The 24,055-nt window shown below is 41.6% G+C and overlaps 1 protein-coding gene across 3 annotated transcripts in view; it reads right to left on the bottom strand.

Annotated features, from left to right (window-relative positions):
• RPAP1 (RNA polymerase II associated protein 1) overlaps window positions 1–24,055 on the bottom strand; it is a 2,926,740-nt gene that overhangs the window by 2,374,442 nt on the left and 528,243 nt on the right. For all 3 annotated transcript variants that reach the window (XM_044073828.1, XM_044073829.1, XM_044073830.1), the window contains one exon: window positions 23,438–23,530. In XM_044073828.1, the coding sequence (XP_043929763.1) occupies window positions 23,438–23,530 (93 nt within the window). The remainder of the gene's footprint in view (window positions 1–23,437; window positions 23,531–24,055) is intronic.

Below are 24,055 nucleotides of genomic sequence, written 5' to 3'. Positions count from 1 at the left end.
TTCATACAGACAAAATCACTGCCAACAGTTTCACAGTATCTTGAATCCATATCATCGAACTAGAATTTTTAGATGTTTAAACTGACGTGCTCATGTACGTAAAATAGGACACATGATTTAGAATGGAACAGTTAGTGTTACACAAACTCCTCCATTGCCAGGAAAAAAAACATGAAACCACTTTCAAAAGGAAAATTAAAAATCATCAATGAAATACTAAAATGCGCAAATATTAGGGAGCAGAATGGTAGTGGTCAGAAGACCCTAACAATGCGCACATGAACTCATAACACTTCTCAACAACCTCCCTAGTAGCCTTAATGCTTTAATGCAGTTAATAGAACTGAGTACAATTTACTTTTATTCAACGATAGTCAGTGCACTTTTTCCTTAGGGTAAAAAAGTTAACATTTTCTGAAAGCATGCAAGCTGTTTTTCATATCTGGGAGGGGAAGAGTGATAAGAAAAAAACAGGCAGCAATCAGTTTAAGTGGGAGCACAGGCTTTAGTATGGGCTTTAGCATGGCTAGCCTTAACAGGTTCATAGGTTCATACTAGGCTATCTGCCCTGGGGCAATTATAAGCCTAGCCCAATTCTGTATGGCTTACGCCACCCCTTGATTTGAGTATACTGTGCCCTTTTTAAGGTTTAGTTTACTGTGCCTCTGTCTAATAGTGACACGGGAGTAATCCCTGGGACAAACCTACGATCCCCCATCCACCTATCGAGATTCTTCTTGAAGAGATTCAGTGAGGTGCTCTGCCTCACAGGAACTGGAATTCTATTCCAGAGCGAAGGGAGCCTCTGGGTTATGAACCTGTCCCTCCAGCACGTTCTATTTATTTCTGTGCTGAGGTTCAAGTCCCTCGAGCGTGTGGCTCTAAGGGATTTAGATTTACTGAGGTGGAGCATGTCTATTAATTCTGGATTTGACATAGCTTTGTATGTCAGGCATAGATCGCCTCGAAGTAAGCGGTATGCAACTGAGTAGAGCTGGAGTTTTTTTAACTGAGCAGCATATGGCATCTGTTTGAGACCCTTGATCCTCTTGGTGAGATACTTTTGGGGTCTTTCTAATTGCTGCAGGTGTCGGGTAAGGTACATCCCAAAAGGGGCATTGTATTCTATGATGGGCCTGATGAGGGATGAATAAACGGCACGATTACCTCTTTTGATCTAGATGTGAAACCCTTCGTGATGAGGTGGGCTATGTAGAAGGTCTTTCTAACCACTTTGGCAATGTGGTTTTCAAAGGAGAGATTGCTATCAACTTGGGTCCCCAGGTCCCTAATAACTTTCTCTGTACTTAATGGGTTTCCGCCTATGTGGCAATTTGTGGGCACATTGTTTTTGCCAAAGGGTATGACTATACATTTTTTGGCATTTAGCTTTAAACCATGGTGCTGGCACCAGTTATCTGTCTCTGTGAGACCTTTTTGAAGGATGTTTGTGTCAGCTGGAGAGTTGATTATGGCGCCCAGTTTGCAGTCATCTGCGAACTTGGTGAGCCATAGTCCTCCCACGTTTGCCTGTACCTCGGAAAAGTATATACCGAACAAGAGTGGTCCCAGGACAGAACCGTGTGGGATGCCACTTGTGACCGGTTTCGAGTCTGACATGGCTCCAGCAACTCTCACTCTGTGGGTTCTGTCATTGAGCCAGTTTGCGACCCATCTTGTGACATAGGGGTTTATATTTAAGCTGGACAGCTTATGATGCCCGAGTGGGATATTGTGTCAAATGCCTTTGCAAGGTCCAGATAGGTTGTGTGGACTACCTTCCCTTCATCTATGGCTTTGATGACTGTTTCGAGGAAGTCAACCAGGTTCAAAAGGCAGGATCTGCCCTTGACAAAGCCGAACTGAGTAGGATCTAGTGTCTGTAGGTCCCCAATGTCTTTGTTTATGAGCTCCATGATGATCCTCTCCATAGCCTTGCAGACTAAGCTAGTCAGGCTTATGGAGTGATAGTTTCCAGGGTCCGTAGAGGCTCCACCTTTGTGAAGTGGGACCACTGTTGCTGTACGCCATTCTGTGGGCACATATCCTGTAGTGAGGCTGAGAAGACTGTATAGCTGTTTTATTTGAGGGATTAGTTCCTCTTGGAGTTCATGTAGGACGCAACCTGGGACGCCATCTGGTCCCATGGAAGCAGTGTTTTTTGCTTTGGAGAGGGCAGCCTTCACCTGAGCATCAGAGATGTTTGTGAGGCAGCCCTCTGCCGGGATAGATACTTGCTCTTTTGGGGGGGTGGGGGTGGAGAAGTTTGCACTGAACCTGTCTGCCAGGATATTGGCGATGTCTGTGGGTTCAGTGTATTTTTTGTCGTTTAGAATCAACTCAGAACAAGTCTGGGAGTTGCATCCCAGGTTTTTAACATAACTGAAAAAAGCCTTATGATTGTCTTTGGTGTCCTGTGCAATTTTTCTCTCGAAGCTGGCCTTGGAGGATTTTATGAGGGATTGTAATTTTTTGCTAGTACTGATCAGAGATGCCTTCCCTATTAGGGGTTTTGCTCTATCATGTAGTAGCTTCCTCCTTCTGTTGTACAGTTTATTTATGGCAGGGGTCCACCAGACTGGACGACTGCCTTTGGATGATTGGGTCTTTGTTTTGTTTGGGATAACATGATCCATGCATTCCTGGAGATGTCCGTAGAATGCGTTTATATAGGATTCTGCAGTTTGGGCCGTAGTTTCCACTGGCCCTGGGGCCTTGAAGGATTCCACTTCGGTTTTGAGAAGTGAGAAGTTCGCTTTTGAGAAGTTTTTCACTGTAGTTTTCTGGGCTGGGGGTGGGGTCGGGATGTGGACATCCAGTGAAATTAATTTATGGTCTGATCTTACCAATGAGGGATATACTTCTGGTGTGGAGCATAGAGTCCCCATGTTGGTAACGATCAGGTCTAGTATGTTGTCCCCTCTTGTGGGAGTGGTGACTAGTTGTTCCATAGCATTTGAGTTTATAATTTCCAGGAACCCTTGGGCTAAGGTGCTGGGGCTTGAGTAGTGCTCCCAGTCAATGTTTGGGTAGTTGAAGTCGCCCAATATAATGGTGTTCGGAGAGATCTTCATGTTCTCCAATGTTTTCAGGAAAGCCGAGTGGGATTCCTGACTTTGAAAGGGTGGTCTGTAGGATGCTATAAACTGAAAAGCAGTCTTGCCCACTGTTAGTTGCACATGGATGGTCTCCAATACTTCGTGCAATGCCACTAACCTGGAGGTGTGGATATCCTTGATAAATATGGAAACTCCCCCTCCTTTTGTGGTTCGTCCGGGTTTTGGGGCCGAAAAGCATGATATGAGGTATAGCCTGGTAGTGCTGGGGTGCTCTCTGGAGCCTTGAACCAGGTTTCTGTCACTGCACAGATATCGATGTTCTCCATACTGAGGAGAGCTTCGAGTGCGTGCATCTTGAGGTTAAGACTTCTGGCGTTAAGCAGCATTACCCTTAGTTTCTTGTCCCTTGTGCTGTCTATGGGGGTGGGTTTGACTTTTGAGCCTTGCCTAAAAAAGGCACTATGGGGGTGGCAAGAGCCTTTGCCAATATCCGAAAGCCCAGTGGTGACAGGTGCAAGCTGTCCCTAGCGAACCAACGTGGCTTGTCGAGCATGTCATCCCAGGCTGACAGACACTGGATCCCCTTTGAATGACACCAAAATTTTAGCCAATTGTTAAAATCGATCATTTTGTCTTTGTACTGTGGCATCATTCTAGGTGAGGGTAAGTTGCTGCTCAAAGTCAGGGTCATACCAGCCTGGGCTACATGATCAGAGAACTCCTCTATGTCTCTTTTCATGTAGTCCAGGGAGGTACGTCTCAGGTCATTCACACCAGCATGTACAATGACTGAGTCATATCTGTATTTGTTTTGGAGTGACCTGAGTGCTTGCGTTATGTGGCGGATCCTAGCACCCGACAGGCAGCTCACCGTGACCTTCTCTTTATTCAGCCTGGTGGGCGGGACGTCAGTGTGTCTGACAATAGAGTCACCTATTACAAGTGTATCAGGTGTGTTATTCAGCCTTAAGGGCTGTGGCTGCTTGGCACACTGACTTTGTGGGTTATGTGTTGTGTGTGTTTTGTTTTGAGGTAGCGTTTGCTTGAATGTCTGCTTTGGAGGTCTCTGTTGCTTAGGTAGATTTTTATTTAGAGCCTCCAAGTATGTTTTTGTGTATTTATGTGTTTGGTTCGCTGATGTGGTGGGACTATGTGATACTGGAATTGTGTTGTGTTAGGTTACCTTCTCCTCCTGACTGGTTACACCAGTTTTGAGATGAGAGAGCTCAGCCTCCAGTTTGGCTAAATAGTTGCATCTCTCACATATATTTGAACCTGTCTGGAGGAGGAGAGGGTTGTCCGTGTACATGAGACAGTTGTAACATTGCCTCAAAATTCCCAGATTCACCAGCTCGACTGGAGAGGAAACGATTGACTGACCTTTGGACATGCTAGAGTAATATAGGGAAACTGAATTTAAGATGGACCAATAGAGGACAGGGTAATCGTAGAGAGTATAAGAGTAAGGAGTGCTTATGGTTTAATAGTACTAACTTGTAGGATTACTTAACTGGACAAGTAAAGGGCCTTAGAATGAGAATATGGTGTTTAAATTGAGAGATAGAGCAGTTCTAAGGGAAAAAGTGAAGAGCAGACTTTGTGGAGCCAGGAATAGTTTAAACCCAATTAGGCGGCGCTGCCCGCTGTTGCGCTATGCAAAAAAACATGCGCAAAAGAGGGTTTTAAGAGAGGAAGATGGAGTTTTGGAATTGACCCAAAATGGCCAATAAAACTACAGTTTCAAGTCAGTAACCACTCCCACAGGGGCAGGCAGGCTGCTCAATGTTTTTCACTGCCACTGATCAACAGAGAGACTTCCCTTTAGCCCAAGCAAAAAATGGCCTCACAAAAACTTACAAACAGTTCAAGAACAGCAAGCCTGTAACTGAACTTTTATAAATCTCAGAAAAGTGGGAAAAAAGCAAGATTTTTTTTGTTTTTTCAGAGACAGCAGAGGTTCACAAGTATCAACAAGTTATAACAGTGCAGTAAATGACCCCACACAAGAGTGCTAGGCCAAAGACAGATAAAATGCAAGTTTTGAGAAAAAAACGATTTTAAAAATAAGTGCAAAGAGGAAATTCAGTAAACAGCTCTAGGTTGTGCTCTAAATACAGTTACTAATGCAGAAATCAAGTTTAACAAGCCAGAAAATGCTCAAAATAGGCGGCTATGCAGAAAAACTTGGCAAATAAACAGAGGAAAAATACTTAAAATCTCAAAAGTGGCTCCTTTCTTCTCTCAGCGTTTTCTCCTCTTGGTGGGTGCTTCACCAACAGCCAACATGCCTGAAAAGACGCCAAAACCACGAGGCAACCAGGTTTTAAGAGAGGAAGATGAAGGAGTTTTAGAACTGACCCAAAATGGCCAATAAAACTACAGTTTCAAGTCAGTAACCACTCCCACAGGGGAGGGCAGGCAGGCTGCTCAATGTTTTTCACTGCCACTGATCAACAGAGAGACTTCCCTTTAGCCCAAGCAAAAAATGGCCTCACAGAAACTTACAAACAGTTCAAGAACAGCAAGCCTGTAACTGAACTTTTTTTAAATCTCAGAAAAGTGGGAAAAAGGCAAGATGTTTTTTAGATGTTAATTTTAGGTTAGATAATACCTGTAGTACAGCTGTCAATTTGGGGCAACTTTTTTCCTTCTGGAGGGTTAAACTTAATTTTTTGAAGATGTACATAATTATGTGTGTTGCAAGTTAATAGGAGATGTGGTGTTTTGTATTTAGTTTTTTTGCTTGAGGGACTGCATTAAAACAAAACGTCTTGAAAAATGTGACATAGGTTTAAATGGAGATGAGAAAGAAACAACTGCCCAAAAGATAAGCCTGCCAAACATTAGTTTGTGCATGTAACACAAAAGCTGGAAATACACATTCAAAACCACTGTCATGTATAAAGGATGGGGACAACAGTTTTTTATCATGATGGCTATGCTGTCCATATTATGCTGGAACATGAATAACCCTACATTTATAGATTTAAAGGAAAAAGAGGACTGAATTATATTTAAAAAATGCAGAGTGCGAACAACAATGCTGCTGGAGACACATTTGGAGAGAAATGAGTATGTGAATTTGACAAAAGGAGATTTCAGAATGAATAATCAGCAGAATACCAGGGACAGAGGAGAAGCAGAGTAATTATACTAATTACTAGGGGGCTCCATAGTGATACATGAGGGGAAAAAAGACAAAAAAATGGTAGATTTGTAGTAGCAGGGGGCTACTGGTAAGGAAGGAGGATTAGAATGGCATGTAATTATACTTCACTGAAAACTGCTGTTACACAGCTTAAGAAACTTTTGGGAGAAATAGTCATCTTTAAACACGGATTATTATTTATAGGTGGGGACTAGAATTTGATTCACAGTTAGACGTTGCCCGTTCGATTCTCAGTTAGAGCGTCTTCTGTGTGGCGACATGCGTGAATGGGCGTTCCTTCGTTGAAGGTTGCGGGTTAGGCCTGGCAAGCCAGCACGTCAAAAATCTACTGCCAATCATTAGCGGACCAGAGTTCTGCTGTGGTGACCCCTAACCGGGAAAAGCCAAAAGAAACAAACAATAGTGAATAAGTATCAGGGTAACCTAGAAGGGACAACATAACAAAAGATGGTAGATTTCTAAAGAAATATATGAAAATATTTGGTAAGGAAGATGTGAATTCAGTAGCAGGAACTCTGACAGAATTTACATATTACTCTCCAAGGTACAAAAACTGGGCTAGACTAGACAGAAATTACATTACAGAGGGACATGTGCATTTAATTGAATTTAATATTTCTGATCATGCACCAATAATAACTAAGATAAAAATGCAGGGTAATGAAGTAAAAATAAGACAATGATACTTCCCCACCCACCCATTAAAAAGAGAGGAACTTAAGGAATGGATAGTAGATATTATTTGAGAGTTATTAGGGAAAATAGAAATATCTTCATAAGTTATAGCTGTGATATAATGAAAATGGAGTATAAAAATAGGGTTAAATAAAAGAAACAGAGATATGGTTAAGAAGTAACAGAAATTATTTAGCGGGGCTTAAAAAGGTTAAAGTAATGCAGAATAACAGGAATCTGACCAAACAAGAGGAGGAGCAAATACAGTGTGTTAAGGATAAAATGAGGAAGTATCTTGATAATATGAATATGTTTAGAAAAATTGCAGTTAACCAACTATTTTTGATAACTCCAAAGCACAAAAACTTTCACCACAACAACTTAGGCAACAGAATGTTGGAAGTGTGTCACCAAACCTAGGGAATATACAAGAAAAATAACCAGAGATCCTGTAAAGGTTTCAGAGATATTCCAGAAAATTTATGAACATTTGTAAACAGCAGAGAAATGTGAAAATCACGAATCAACAAAACTAGAAATATTTATGGAAGACTTAATTATGCCAAGGTTAGACGTAGACAAGCCTCAACAACCAACCAGAGATCCTGTAAAGGTTTCAGAGATATTCCAGAAAATTTATGAACATTTGTAAACAGCAGAGAAATGTGAAAATCACGAATCAACAAAACTAGAAATATTTATGGAAGACTTAATTATGCCAAGGTTAGACGTAGACAAGCCTCAACAACCAACAGTTAAGACAGGAGGTGAGGAGATAAAAACAGTGATGTATAATCACTCTTCAAGAAGAGATGGTATTCCCATGGAAGTTAGGAAATTAGGAATGGAATAAAGTGATAAAGATCTGAAAGATTTTGTCTAACAGCATTTTAAAAGGAAGGGAAGCACCAACAACTTGGAAGAAAGCTGTGGAGACTGTATTACCTAAAGAGGGCAAAGATCCTTCAGACCCAGCTTCGTATAGAACCATTTCAATTTTAAACCACAATTATGAAGTGTTTATGTCTATACTAGCTAAAACAATGGTAATGGTACTGCCAAAATTGATAGATATGGATCTGTGTGGTTTTGTGGAGGGGAGGCAGATATTTGGCAACATTAGTAGAGCAATGATGATCCAAGAGGTAAGCAGAACATAAGAAAATACCTCTGTTGTTGGTGGGTCTTAATGCAGAGAAACCATTTGACACGGTAAGCTGGAAATTTATGAGTAGGACATTAGAAGCATTTGCATTCCCTAATATTATAATAAGGTTATTTAAAAGGATATATGAAGAATCAGGGGCAAGAATTAAAGTGTGAGGTGTCCTCTCAGATAAACTGTGCTTGAACAGAGGAACCAGGGAGGGGTCCTCTTTCTTCTTTGTTATTTGCTTTATATTTAGAGCCACTGACAAAGAAAATAATGGACTCAGAAATATAAAGATACAATTGGTATGGCAATCATGAAAAGTTGGCTTTATTTGCAGATGAAATTTTGTACTTGATAAATCCACATAAAGACGTTGAGTCTTTTTGGGATGAAAAATTAATGAAGATAAAACAAAGGCTATAGCTGTAACTTGCGTACCCAGACATAAATTGGTTCAGCAATACCCATATTTTCAGGGACATAATAAGATTAAGTATTTAGAAGTATGGATTAAAAATTCTTCTGTCATGGCAGATAAGGTTATGTGAGAAGAGACTAAACAAAAGCCTATACAAAAACTGAGAAAGTGGAATTCTTATTTATGGATATGGATAGTAAGATACAGACAGCAGTGAAAATGTTTTTAGTTCCTTTAGTCTTATTTATGGATCAAGCATACTTTTATTAACCCGAGTAGAAGTTGTGGACAATAATAAAGAACTGAAGGAATTTACCTGGGAGAGAAAGAGGGAAATAGTTAAGTGATCTAAGTTGATCCTTCCAATAAAACAATGTGGTTTAGGTTTACCTGATTTGAAGGGATACATTACAACTACACAGTTAAAGCTCACATACATAACACAAGCAGAAGGTTATAATTCAAAGTGGAAAGGGATTATGATAAAGCAAGGGGAGAATTCAAGAAACAGAGGCAGAGTGGGATTTTGCATGCAGATCCTTAAGGAGAATAACAAACACAATACAGAATATTATATTCATAAAGTAGTAGAAAGAATTCTAAGAACTAAGCCAATACAAGACTGGAGAAAGGAGATTTTGCCAGTATTGATGACTGCAAGTAGGGGTACAGAAAAAAAGGCAAGAGGGTCTGGAATTTAATGGAGAAACATGGCAAAGCAACCAAGATATCTGAAGCATTCAACTCGAGCAGGAAAGGTAATAGAGTTGTATGAGGTCAAGAAGACATTAGGATTGCAGGATAGAGGCTGCCTTCCCTACCACGGTTTGCTCTCAGAATATACTCAAACAGAAATGGATAGGGGGAATTTTAAGTGAAAGACCTGCTCTGGCAGAGTTTTTAGTTGAATATTGAACAGAAGCAGCTGTTAAAAAGGGATGATTAGTAGGTCATATAACATATTGCCTGACAACTGTAAGAATCAATCAGAGGAGGTGAGAAAAGATTGTCAAGAGAGACTGGAAAAGAAATTTACATGAAAACAAAGGGAATACATATGTATGGCTCCTAAGTATGCGACCAATTCCAGAAGGTTTACGATTTTTGCTTGGAAGTGATTGCATTGGTGTTTTTATACCACAAGCAGACTTCAAAAAAAATTTTCCTCTGGTAGACAGCAAATGTTGCAGGTGTGATGGAGAAGAAAGATAATTGGAAAATTTGTTTTCGGATTGTAATGAGTTGGCAGATTTAAAAAATTCCTTACAAAGTACTCTATCAGAAGTACTGGGTGAGCAAATGGCTGAAATTAAGGAAATTTAAGGAGACTTAGAGATACAGGTGGACAGTGATCTCACCTTTGATAACCACATTGCCACAACAGTCAGGAAATCCTTCTATGTAGCACACCTCATCACCAAGGGCTTTTCATCCAGAAAAAAGGAGGTCACTGTCCCACTGTACTCATCCCTCATTAGACCCATTAAAGAATACAACACCCCGTTTGGTATGTACCTCACAAGACATCTGCAACAACTGGAAGGACCGCAGAAATACCTCACTAAAAGAATCACAGGCCTAAAGCAGATTGCCCTACGCTGACCGCCTTAAAAACTCCAGCTATACTCTGTCACATATCGTCTACTCAGAGGCGCTCTCTGCTTAACATACAAGGCCATGTCAAACCCAGAGCTGTTAGACATGCTACACTTAAAGAAATCCCAATCCCTCAGAGCCACACACTCCAGGGATCTAAACCTTGTCATCACAATAAACAAAACATGCTGGAGGGATAGGTTCCGGACCCAGAGACTCCCCAGACTCTGGAATAGACTGCCAATACATGTCAAGCAGAGAGCCTCTTTAGCCCTCTTCAAAAGGAACCTTGACGATTGGATGGGAGAAAGGAAATTTACTCTGGGGATCATGTCAGTCAACCTGCTAGACAGGGGTCCAGGGAAGTAAATAGTGTGGGAAGAAATAGCCAGGGAATTGTTATGGCTAGGCTTGTACAGGCCCTAGGGCCAAAAGCCTAGTACCAACATATGAACTTATAAATGATTCTCGAGGTGGGATACAGGATTTGAACTGCTTACACTCAGTAAGGCTTTACTACGTTTAATTATATTGGCTGCCTAAAAAGCAATTACAAAAAAATGGAATCAAAGTCTACACCAACTGTATCTGAGGTACTGAATATTATAATAGACACGAACTAGAAAACGGATCTTTAGAAAAGGGAAGGAGTAAATTACATAGAAGTAAATGGAAATTGTGGGAACAATACATGCATAATAAAGTTCACAAGAAGTGAATTCAGCATTTTTCTGTAATGTTGGACTGATGACAGTAGCAAAGCAATTGTGTGTGTTGTATATTGTATTTAAATGGAAATATATTAAAATGGTTTGCTTTTTTTTCTGTTAAATGCATGTCTGCTTATGCATTACGTGATAATTTAACATGACTTCTCTCTCCCACCTACCACCAAAAGTGTTGGTTATACAGTGTCCATTCTTCTTGTCCCATATCGTTTCAGCCCAAATGGCTTACTACAATAACAATATAACTATGAAGTTGTAGCTGCTTCACTTGGTCACTGCTTCTGCGTTTTCACTATCCTCACAGCATATTTTGCAACCACCTGAAAAGTGCAGTTGTGACAGTCCTGCTTACCTGTAGCAGAAGACGTTCATGAAGCACACTGCCTTACTGGTGTGTAGGTAGTAATGCCCTGCTACCCTATCTCTGGCAGCCTACTAAAGCTAAGAGCTCCTGCCCTCGCCTGTCTGTGGGTGTGATGGACCTATCATCTGAGAGTACAGGGAATGGCTTTCAGACACACACACACACAGGAAATTTACAGCTTTTTAGGGTCTGGAAGGAAAAGAAAATGAAAATGCAAGCTTGCAAACACCTACTGTTTCCAACCAACAAGCCCATACATACACATGCACACAGCAAAAAAGGAAGCTGTGTATAACTCAGTGGCAACTCCAACCCCAAATTAAGTGCATCCAAAAAAGGTGGTCAGTATAGTCAGTAAGGCAGTGTGTTCTAAGAGCATCTACAGGTAAGTAGGACTTGCATAACTATACTATGTTCAAAAATTTCCAAAGCTTATTCAGCTTGGAAGGAAGGAAGGAAGGATAAGGGTCCAGAAGACCCTGGTGAATAGTCCTAGCTGATCCTGCTCTGGATTTAGAAAAGGCATCCAGCCACTAAAGAGGAAAAGGCACTGGTGGAATGCACCTTTATCTTGCCTGGATTCACCTTGCCATAGTAGGTGCAACAAAAAACAATAACAGAGGACAACCAATGCGCAATGATTTGCTTAGAGACAGGTTGACCCTTCTTTGCCCCTGTGTAGGAAATAAAAAGTCTTTCAGCCTTCCTAAAGGCTTTCATTCTGTTAAGGCAGTACCTGAGCTGCTGATGCACATCCAATGTGTGAAGTATCCTCACTCCCTTAGTCTTAGGTTCTGGGAAGAGCAAGGGAGGTTAACAGACTAACTGAGGGCGAATTCTGAGACCACTTTTTACATAAAAGAGGGGTTGGTGCATAACACAACCATATCCCTCTGGAAAATCAAGTAAGGCCGTCTCACCATGAGAGTATGCAGCTCAGAAAGACTCAATTTGCAAATGTCAGCGCAATAAGCAAAACAATTTTACATGTTACAAACTTCAGATCAGCCCGAGCGGCAGGTGTGAAAGGTGGAAAAGTCAATTTATTCAGAACATAATTGAGATCCCTCATAGGAGAAATCTGTTTGTTAGGGGCTCTCAAGTGCAATATGAACTATTTTACTAAAAGAGAAGAAAGAGGTGGACCCCATTGGCAGACAAGTAGATATGGTCGCTAAATGCACATTAATGAGCATATATGATAAGCCATCTTAAAGTAGATCACACTTTTAAATCACACATTTAAGACCAAGTGGATGTCACCCTCAAGGGACTCTATGTTCCATTTAGACACTACTTAGGAAACCTCATCCATTTGTAAAGATAAGATTTTCTAGCAGCAGGTTTTCTGGCCTCCTTTAACACCTGCTGCACACCCACAAGAAACAAGTGCCAAAATGATGTCAAGACTGAATTATCCAGGCTGTTAGTTGTAGTGGCTCCAAAAAGTCACCATTGAGACTGTGTGAGCAAATTTAAAGCGTTAGGAAGTCTGTGGTAATAGCCCTTGGCCAATATCATTAGAGGGGAGAACCAATACTGCGTGGGCCAATAGGGGATCACTACAACGGTTTTTGACATTTCTTTCTGAACCTTCAGAAATAGCTTACAAATCATTGGAAAAGGAGGAAATGCATACAGGAACATTCCCATCCAAGGGAAGAAAAATGCCTCTGTCCTTCAAGCATGGCCGCAAGGATGTCTAGAACAGAATCTCTTTACCTGTTTGTTTTGAAATGAGGCAAGCAGATATATCTGAAGCATTCCCCACTTCTGGACTACATTCTGGATCACCACAGCCTTGCGCTGCCACTTGTGTGGGTCTGCCCAGGATCGCCTTTGTCTGCCACAATGTTTTCTTCTAATGGGATAAATGATGCCTGAAGGGACAGAGAATACTGTAAAGCCAGCTTTGAGGCCATCACCACCAACTGGCACAGAGGACATTGCCTTGTACAACCTTATTTGTTGAGGTACTGCATCACTGTGGTGTTGTCTGTAACCACCACAGGAGGACCTGGAGTCCACTGGTGGTGAAGAGCTTTCAAGGCCTGGATCACTGCCAACATTTCCTTGATACTGATGTGCTTCTGTTCGTCCTTGGGCCCCCAACAGGCCTGCACTTGCACTACTATTGACACAGCTCCCCAAGCAAAGTCAAACAAATCTATCTGGACAGGTTGTGTCAGAACAGGAAGGAAGAAGGGAAGTCCTGAATTGATACTCAGCAGTGCTCTCCACCACTGTAACTCCCAATTGATGAATGGCACCACCAGTTACTCAGATTCCAGAGCATGTACTCAATGTGTTTGACAATTCCAGACATACCATTATTTTTTTTTCATATGGAAATAAGCCAGTGGCATCATGAGAATCAGGTGTACCATAAGTCCTAAAATTTTTAGGAATTCTCTTGCTGACATGAGGTACCTCCGGGAGAATTCCTGAAACTACACTATGTAAGACTGGACCTTGCATTTAGGAGGAAAGGCCATTTTTTCTTTTTTGTCTGAGTTGAAGAAACACCTCAGGATGAAGAGTTTTTGCAAGGATGTCAGGCATGATTTCCAAAGATTCAACTTGAACCCTAGGTTGGAGAGTAAGATCGAGACCTCCTCTAGCAATTCCAAACACCTGGATACAGACTCTGTGCAGGTTAGCAAGTTGTCCAAGTAAGGAAAGATGTGTATAACAAGAATCTAGCTGTGAGCAACTACCAGAGCAAGGTATTTAGTAAACATAAATAGCACAAAGTTCAATGCAAGGAAATGACAGTGTGAACCAGACTCAGCAAATCTCAGATAGCCACTAAAGTGATGAGCAGTGTGGATATGGAGATATGCATCCTTCAAGTCCCGAGTCACAATGAAGCAGCAGTCCAGGAAAAGAGGAAGCACTGTCTGCAGGTTGAGCATCTTGAACATGAGGACCTTGACAATGATATTCAGAAAGGATAGATCCAACTCCTTTAGGAATCAGAAAAATTTTGAAGTAGAAATATTTCATTCTTTCTGAAGGAGGGATGATGATCAATGAGTCCAGCATTTGCTGGAATACAGGAGGGAATAACAAAATCTGGTCTGGTGGGTGAGGGGATACCACCTTGAACTGAGGCAGATATTCCTTCCATTGCCACCTGTAACCTCTGCCAACAATGCTGAGCATCCATTTGTCAGAAACTATTGATAGCAAGCTGCCTTGTTAACAGACATCCTTCAAGATGGGGCACCCAGAAGGGGACTTGGGAAAGTTTGGTGCCTTGGCTTTTGTTTGTCTGGGGCTTCTGTTTGTTGAGCCACCAAAAATTATTCTGCTTAATGGAGGGAAACTTGGGAATATGGAACATTTTAGAGACTCCTTAAATCAGTTTACCTCTGCCATCCCAGTGTTTAAGGATCTGATTAGCTGCTGTACCAACAACACAATAAGAAAAAAGGGAGCATTCATAATCTCATTTTTAACTCATCAGAAAAGTTTTGATTGTGCAACCAGGTATGCCTCCTTTTCACCACAGACGTGGCTGCATTTCTAGAAACAGTGTCGGCCCCTACAAGACACTATTTAAAGCATATTTAGACACTTAAGTAACAATGGACACAGTATCTTTGACACAGACTTTCTGCTCAGCTAGTAATGATGCAGTAAATTTGTCTAAACTATACCTACGCCTCAACATAAACTTCCACATAAAACACTGGTTGTTAACCACCTTGAAGGCTACCATGCTGGACTGTGCCAGCTTCTTTCCCCTGAGACTCTAACCACTTGCCTAGCTTATCTGAAGAAACAAGATTTGACAAATACACAGTCTTTTTGTTGGTAGAAGTCGCTGGGGACAAAGCAGCATGATCTGCAGACAGGAAGGCTTGGAAATCAGGCATGGTCAAGCTCACCCTAAGCTTCTTAAACCCTTTTATAGGTTCATAGGTTCATACTAGGCTATCTGCCCTAGGGCATTTATAAGCCTAGCCAGAGTGTGTTTGGCTTTCGCCACCCATTTTAAATTAAATTTTGCTATGCCCTTTTTCGAGGTTAGTATACTCTGCCTCTGTCTAACAGTGACACAGAAGTGATACCCAGGGTAAACCTACGATCCCCCATCCACTAATCAAGATTCCTCTTGAAGAGATTCAATGAGGGACTCTGCCTAACCTGGACTGGGATTTTATTCCAGAGTGAAGGGAGCCTCTGGGTTATCTGTCCCTCCAACATGTCCTATTTATTTCAGTGCTGAGGTTCAAGTCTCGAGCGTAGCTCGATGGGATTTGGATTTTCTGAGGTGCAGCATGTCCATTAATTCCGGATTGGACATGGCTTAATACGTCAGGCACAGATCGCCTCTGAGCAGGCGGTATGCCACTGAGTAGAGCTGGAGTTTCTTTAACCGGGCAGCATATGGCATCTGTTTGAGCCCTTTGATCCTCTTGGTGAGGTACTTTTGGGGTCTTTCCAGTTGCTGCAGGTGTCTAGTAAGGTACATCCCAAAAGGGGCATTGTACTCAATTATGGGCCTGATGAGGGATGAGTAAAGAGGCACGATGACCTCCCCTGATCTAGATGTGAATCCCTTCATGATTAGGTGGGCTATATAAAATGTTTTTCTAACCACTTTGGCCACGTGGTTGTCAAATGAGAGATTGCTATCAACTTGGGTCCCCAGGTCCCTAATTACTTCTTCCGTACTTAATGGATTACCACCTACGTGGTAATTTGTGGGCACTTTGTTTTTGCCAAAGGGGATGACTATACACTTTTTGGAGTTTTAGCTTGAGGCCATGGCTCTGGCACCAGTTGTCTGTTTCTATGAGGCCCTTTTGGAGGATGTTTGTGTCGGCTGGAGAGTCGATTATGGCGCCCAGTTTGCAGTCATCTGCGAACTTGGTCAGCCACAGTCCTTCCGTGTTGGCCTGTACCTCCGAGAAATATATACTGAACAAGAGAGGTCCCAGGAATGAGCCTTGTTGGACACCACTTGTAACTGGTTTGGAGTCTGACATGGCTCCAGCAATTCTAACCATGTGGGTTCTGTCCTTGAGCCAGTTTGCACCCCATCTAGTGACATAGGGGTTTATATTTAAGCTGGTGAGCTTATCTATAATGCCAGAGTGGGGTATTGTATCGAAGGCTTTTGCGAGGTCCAGGTAGGCTGTGTGGACCACCTTCCCCTCGTCAATGGTCTTGGTGACTGTTTCAAAGAAATCGACCAGGTATAAGAGGCAGGATCTGCCCTTAACAAAGCCAAACTGGGTAGGATCCAGTGTCTGTAGGTCCCCAATATCTTTATTTATGAGGTCCATGATGATCCTTTCCATAGCTTTGCAGACCAACCTAGTCAGGCTTATGGGGCGATAGTTTCCAGGATCCGTTGAGGCACCACCTTTGTGGAGAGGGACCACTGTTGTTGTACGCCACTCTTTGGGTACATATCCTGTGGTAAAGGCTGAGATTGAACAGTAGTTTTACATTTGGGTTTAGCTCTTCTTGGAGTTCATGTAGGACGCAGCCCGGGACACCGTCTGGTCCCATTGATGCTGTGTTTTTTGCTTTGGAGAGGGCAGCTCTTACCTGAGCATCTGAGATGTCAGGGGGGCAGCACTCTGCTGGGATAGATATTTGCCCTTTTGGTGGGGAGTGGGGGAGAAGTTTGCGCTGAACCTGTCAGCTAGGATGTTGGCAATGTCTGTGGGTTCGGTGTATTTTTTTGTCATTTTGGACGGATTCTGAGCATATCTGGGAATTCCCACCCAGGTTCCTAACATAACTAAAGAAAGCCTTGTGACTATCCTTAGTGTCCTGTGCAATTTTTCTCTCGAAGCTGGCCTTAGACGATTTTATGAGTGTCCGTAGTTTTTTGCTAACACTGATCAGGGATGCCTTCCCTTTTTGGGATTTTGCTCTATCATGTAGTAGCTTCCTCCTTCTATTGTATAGTTTGTTTATGGCTGGGGTCCACCAGACAGGACGTCTGCCATTGGAGGATTGGGTCTTGGTTTTATTTGGGATTGCATGATCCATGCATTCCTGAAGGTGTTAATAGAATGCGTTTATAAAGGATTCTGCGGTCAGGACCATATTTTCCACAGGCCCGGGGGCTTTGAAGGATTCCACCTTGGTTTTGAGGAGTGTGAAATTTGCTTTAGAGAAGTTTTTCACTGTGGTTTTCTGGGCAGGGGGTGGGGTCGGGATGTGAATATCCAGTGAGATTAGTTTATGGTCTGATCTTACCAGTGAGGGATACACTTCTGGTCTGGAGCATAGAGTCCCCATGTTGGTAATGATCAGGTCCAATATGTTTTACCCTCTTGAGGGAGTGGTAACAAGTTGTTCAATAGCATTTGAGTTTATAAATTCTAGGAACCTTTGAGCTAGGGTGCTGGAGCTAGAGTAATGCTCCCAGTCTATGTCTGGGTAGTTGAAGTCGCCCAATATAATGGTGCTTGGAGAGACCTTCATATTTTCCAGTGTTCTCAGGAAGGCCGAGTGGGGTTCCTGGGTTTGGGAGGGTGGTCTGTAGCAGGCTATAAACTGGAAGGCAGTTTTACCCACTGTTAGTTGCACATGGATAGTCTCTGATGCTTCGTGCTGTGCCACCAACCTGGAGGTGTGGGTATCTTTGACGAATATTGATACTCCCCCACCTTTTCTGGTTCGGTCCAAGTTTTGGGGCCGAAAAGCATGGTATGAGGTATAACCTGGTAGTGCTGGGGTGCTCTCGGGAGCCTTGAACCAGGTTTCTGTTACTGCACAGATATCGATGTTCTCCATGCTAAGGAGAGTTTTGAGTGCATGCATCTTGAGGTTTAGACTTCTGGTGTTGAGTAGCATTACTCTTAGTTTCTTATCCCTTGTGATACCTATGGAGGTGGGTTTGTCTTTTGAGCCTTGCCTAAAAAAGGCACTATGGGGGTAGCAACAGCCTTTGCCAATATCTGAAAGCCCAGGGGTGACAGGTGCAAGCCGTCCCTAGCGAAGCATCGTGACTTGTCGAGCATGTCATCCCAGGCTGACAGGCATTGGATCCCCTTTTAATGACACCAATACTTAAGCCAATTGTTGAAATTAATCATCTTGTCTTCATATTGTGGCATCATTCTTGGTGAGCGTAAGATGCTACTCAAGGTCAGGGTCATACCGGCCTGGGCTACATGCTCAGAGAGCTCCTCTATGTATCTTTTCATGTAGTCCAGGAAGGTACGTCTCAGGTCATTCACACCAGCATGGATAATGACGGAGTCATATTTGTACTTGCCTTGGAGTTACCTGAGTGCTTGTGTTATGTGGCGGATCCTAGCGCCCGACAGGCAGCTCACCGTGATCTTCTCCTTGTTCAGCCTGGTGAGCGGGACTCCAGTGTGCCTGACGATAGAGTCACCTACTACAAGTGTATCAGGTGTGTTGTTTAGCCTTAAGGGCTGTGACTGTTCGGCACACTGGCTTTGTGAGCTATGTGTTGTACGTGTTTTGTTTTGGGGTAGCGGTTGCTTGGGTGTCTGCTTTGGAGGTCTCTGCTGCTTAGGCAGATTTTTATTTAGATCCTCCGAGTATGTTTTTGTGTGTTTACGTGTTTGGTTTGCTGTCGTGGTAGGTCTATGTGAGACTGGAATTGTAGTGAGTGTGGTTTCCTTCTCCTCCTGACTGGTTACGCCAGTACTGAGTTGAGAGAGCTTAGCCTCCAGTTTGGCTATATGGTTGCATCTCTCACATGTGTTGGAATTTGTTGGGAGGAGGAGAGGGTTGTCTGTGTACATGAGGCAATTGCAACATTGCCTCAAGATTCCCAGATTCACCAGCTGGACCGGAGAGGAGATTGACAACTGACCTTTGAGCATGCTAGAATAGTATTGGGAATTCCTTTATAATTGAAAAAAAGGGCCAATGGGGAACAAGGTACTTAAGGGGAGTTTGTGAGGGTGTAGTACTTTTAATTTTTTAGTGCTGACTTATATAATTGCTTTAGTGAGCAAGTGCCAGGTAACTTAAATGCAATGTGTTACAGGTAACTTAAATGCAAAAATGACAAACAGTAACTTTCTTTCAAGTGAAACAAGGAAATAAGTACAGTAAGCAATGTAGATATCACTAGGGATCCACAGAAGCGCTTAAAAGCCGTGTTTTAGGTGGAATTAGCATTTCAGGGAAATAACAAGCAAACAAGCATACAAACAAAGCTAGATTCAGCAGGCCTGGGTCTAGTCTATGCTACAGCAAACAAGGTGTACCAATTTCAGTAAGAAACAGTTCAAATATGCAGGCACTATAAGCCTTTAACCAGAAATTCCCAGCTCAGAAGGGCAGAGTCCAGCCTCTCCTCCCACAAGAGTGCAGACCACGAACCTTCTTAATGTAAAATAACTGGCCTGAAGCCCAAGTGCTTAAACCAGAACTAATACACTTTTAGAATAACAGACACTGAGCCCTCAATCAGCAGTTCCCAACTTAGAAGGATGTAAGCTACCTGTCCTGCCACCACAGTGCAGGCCACAAACCCTCCTAATGTAAAACAACTGGTCTGAGCCCAAGTGCTTAATCCAACAGACTTAGAATGATAGCTACACTTTAATCAAGTTACTACCAAGCAGTAATAAATACAATTGAGTACTTTAAAGAATGCCTGGATTAGTGCTCAAGTTATACAAACAAAGCTAGATTCAGCAGGCCTGGATCTAGTCTATGCTACAGCAAACAAGGTGTACCAATTTCAGTAAGAAGCAGTTCAAATATGCAGGCACTATAAGCCTTTAACCAGAAATTGCCAGCTCAGAAGGGCAGAGTCCAGCCTCTCCTCCCACAAGAGTGCAGACCACAAACCCTCTTAATGTAAAATAACTGGCCTGAAGCCCAAGTGCTTAAACCAGAATTAATACACTTTTAGAATAACAAACACTGAGCCCTCAAACAGCAGTTCCCAACTTAGAAGGATGTAAGCTACCTGTCCTGCCACTACAGTGCAGACCACAAACCTTCTTAATGTAAAACAATTGGTCTGAAGCCCAAGTGCTTAAACTAAAAGGCTTAGAGTGAGTTACACCAAGCAGTAATAAATACAATTGAGTACTTTTAAGATGACGCAAAAGCAAAAAAGTAGGAAGAAACACAAATACAGTAAAAGCAGATGCATTTTTTTTTTGAGTGAGCAAATGAGATGGGCCCAGGAGGAGTATCCAAGTGCAAATTTACAAGAGGGGCGGGCAGTTTCAAAGCCACCAAGATCAACACCAAAGACAAAAACAGGGAGGATGGGCGGGAACCTACTGAAAAACAGAGTCACAGCTTCCAGCTAGATATTCCTCAATGCAACACAAACAAATTACTTTAAATTGTGTATTATTTGATAAAAGTGCAGATAAAAGTAACTTAGCTTCCCTTATGCGTTCAATTGATACCATACAGGTCTTAGCCAGACAAAGCTCACAGTTTAAACAGAAGATAATTCACTGTACCACTTGTATAAGACAGAAACTGAATAACAATGAAGGAAACTACCCCCACTATCACTGGCTATGCAGGTTTTTTTAACAAGCCTTAACTGAAAATACCACTTGTACTACTGAAAAACAGAGTCACAGCTTCCAGCTAGATATTCCTCAATGCAACACAAACAAAATACTTTAAATCGTGTATTATTTGATAAAAGTGCAAATAAAAGTTACTTAGTTTCACTTATGCGTTCAACTAATAACATACAGGTCTTAGCCAGCCAAAGCTCACAGTTTAAACAGACGATAATTCACTGTACCACTTGTATAAGACAGAAACTGAATAACAATGAAGGAAACTACCCCCACTATCACTGGCTATGCAGGATTTTTAACAAGCCTTTACTGAAAATACCACTTGTACTACTGAAAAACAGAGTCACGGCTTCCAGATAGATAGTCCTCAATGCAACACAAACAAATTACTTTAAATTGTGTATTATTTGATAAAAGTGCAGATAAAAGTTACTTAGCTTCACTTATGCATTCAACTGATAGCATACAGGTCTTAGCCAGCCAAAGCTTTTAGGCAAACTCATTCAATAAAGAAGAGTTGCAAGATTTCTTAAAAACATCCTCCAGCACTGGGATTAATGGAAGGAAGGTCACCACTGCTAGGGCCTCATCCTTCAAAAGATCATATACCTTTCTGACCTTGGGAGCAGGCAAACATTGCTCCCAATTGAATGCATCACTAAATATAGGCAGCCTTTTTGAAAAAGATAACATCTCCTTGGTTTTCTGCACCTGTTTTCCTGAGGGAAAGTTGACTGCTCAGACTCTTAACACTTCTGGAATGTCAGATTCTGAATCCCTTTCAAAATATCAGGATCTCTGGGTGGTCGAATGAGAGTGTGAACCCTGGCATTGCTCATAACCCTGTTTTGCACCTGCAATAAAATGCCTGAACAATGGATGTAGCCATAGCCAGCACCTCAGGTGGAAACCCAGTCAGAGTCTGTTCCCTGTAGCATGGTGGGTCTTGTTTCTTTTTTGCATCTTTTTTGCATGTATTAGACAAGTGGGAGAATCCTTGGCAGGAAGTGTTATCAGCACTGGCAATAGTTCTGCACCTCTGACTTTCCCTGCAGCTAAAGAGTTTGATCTCCTGTACCTGAAATAGACATTGGTACAAGCCCTGGAAGACGTGTCTGATCCTCATTTCATGAGCAATTGTGGTACTAACACCACATCAGATTAGGAGAACTGGTGGCAAAAGAAGGTGAGTGGTCCAATAGCCTGCTAAAGGCTGCCGTGGAGTCACAAGCTGCAGAATGAGGTACATTTCTTAACTTATTTCTAATTTTTTTAGGTGCACAATGGATAGATGGTAGGGTGCACTGCATATGAATCTATCAGGCCAGGGGACAGGAAACTATTCACCTCAATAACAAATACTGGCTGTATGGTCAGCCCAGTAAAAGAGTAGACAAATCCCACTATTCTCCCTCTAAATATCAAACCAAAGACTACTTATGTAGAGATACTATTCTGAACACTGCATGAAACAAACAGCATTTTCAGTAACACAGTTTAAAGCACAAAATACATAACAAAATGTCCCCAGTTTAAACAAATAAAGGCTAATTTCCACACCGAATGATTAAAAACAGCCTAAAACAGTATTAGACAAGACATAAATCAAAATGATGAAAAATTCCTGTCAGAAATGTTTAACATACAAAATGGTGCCAAAAGCAATCTGAAGTCTATTTCTGCTGGGGTAACTAAGGACTGCACTTAAGAAAATGACAGTTCCAAGCATAAAATACAGGAATAAAAGTCCCCTCATTTTGTATAAAAAAAGGCTAGTTTCAGTCAAAATGAATGGATACAGTCTAAAACAGTATTAAACAAGAAATATATCTTTCATTACCCATGAAATTCAAATTCAAATGTATCTATCATTACAAAGACACACATCTGGAGAGTTTCTCCCCAGGCCTCTGCTGAAAATTGTCTCATTCCAAGTTGGACTTTCCCAGTAAAAAAATGTTAAATAAAAAATAAATAAAATATCACAAGCTGCTAAAGAATTCTTGTCAGACATGTTTAACATAAACATAGACTCCAAAATTGCAATTTAAACAAAATAATCATTTAAAATGATGTAATCCTGCTCAATCACCTCAAATTATCATAACCTCTATTAAAAAAAATGGAATATCAGCAAGCTTTCCTGATAGAAAAATGCATAGGAAGGAAATACAATCTAAAAGGGCTTCTTACCTGTTCTCAGCAGCTGAAAGCCCCCCCCCCCCAAAAAAAAAAATAGCAGTATTTTCAGAGGTCCTCGTCTTCCTGGTGGCACTACAAATCTGAAAGGGTCCTGTCTGAAAGGCAGTCCCTGTACCCTCAGGTGATCAGTCCATCATACCCACAGGCAGGCAATGGGAGGAGCTCTGAGGCTTGGTAGACTTCCAGAGATAGGGTAGCAGGGCCGTATGACATTAAGGTAGTCTGTTTATTGAATACCACACATTATAATCTTTCTGTTAATTTAAATGAAAATATTCATATCTTCTCCAAATTTACCTGTTTGTTCTGCCCTGAAAAAAGAGTCTCAAGCTCAGTGGGAAATACATGGCCAACACCCATACCTCTATTCACAACTACTTTTCCCATGGCCAACACAATGCATTAGATTCATACATGTAAATATATATAAATATCACTCCTACATACATGTTAAAAATCACAATATGACAGTACGTAACATAAATTATATTACTTTGTAATTTACTGGAAAGGTTACCAATAGTTGTTATTAAACACAACAAAAAAAATGGAAATTCTTACCTCAGTCTTCATTTCAAAACGGTGAAATGCTTTAGGAAAGGGTGCACCAAGGTTCAAAGGAAGTGAAATACTACTCTCACTAGTATCTCTTTCCTGTCAAAAAAAGAAAAAAGAAAATCACTGTAATTAAACATTTTTCATACATACATTTAATATTGCAAATTACAAAGCATATATCCACATGTAGTAATAACGTGTACACTGTCTACATGCAAAGGCAGCAAAATAAATGAAAAGTACACCTGTCAAAAACTTTTTAATATTAACCCATTCAACGGTTAAGCGCCATTAAGTGTTTGAGCAAAAGGCAAGCATATGACTGAAACACACAGTGTCATAAGAAGTTGCAATTAGGTTTGTACTGAACTACAGTGAAGTATTAGATGAACAACTAATCATTTTTTTTGTAGTTATACAACAAATAAAAAGTTATGTACTCACCATAACGTTCCATCTGAGTAGTTACACTTCATTTTTCTGCAACCTGTGGGTCTTCGGATCCGAGCCGGCAACTTTTCAAGCATCTGCTCTGAGCTCCAAGCTCCTCCCCCTTACCCATAACCAGCTCCTACCTTCCCCCTCAGATCGAGTTTGCCACTAATCAGCAACTCAACTGAC

The sequence above is a fragment of the Protopterus annectens genome, chromosome 6.part0 (assembly GCF_019279795.1).
Source record: "Protopterus annectens isolate FY-2018-M chromosome 6.part0, PAN1.0, whole genome shotgun sequence".
In the NCBI taxonomy this organism is placed as follows: Eukaryota; Metazoa; Chordata; order Ceratodontiformes; family Protopteridae; genus Protopterus; species Protopterus annectens.
This window is presented reverse-complemented; position numbering and strand designations above follow the sequence as displayed.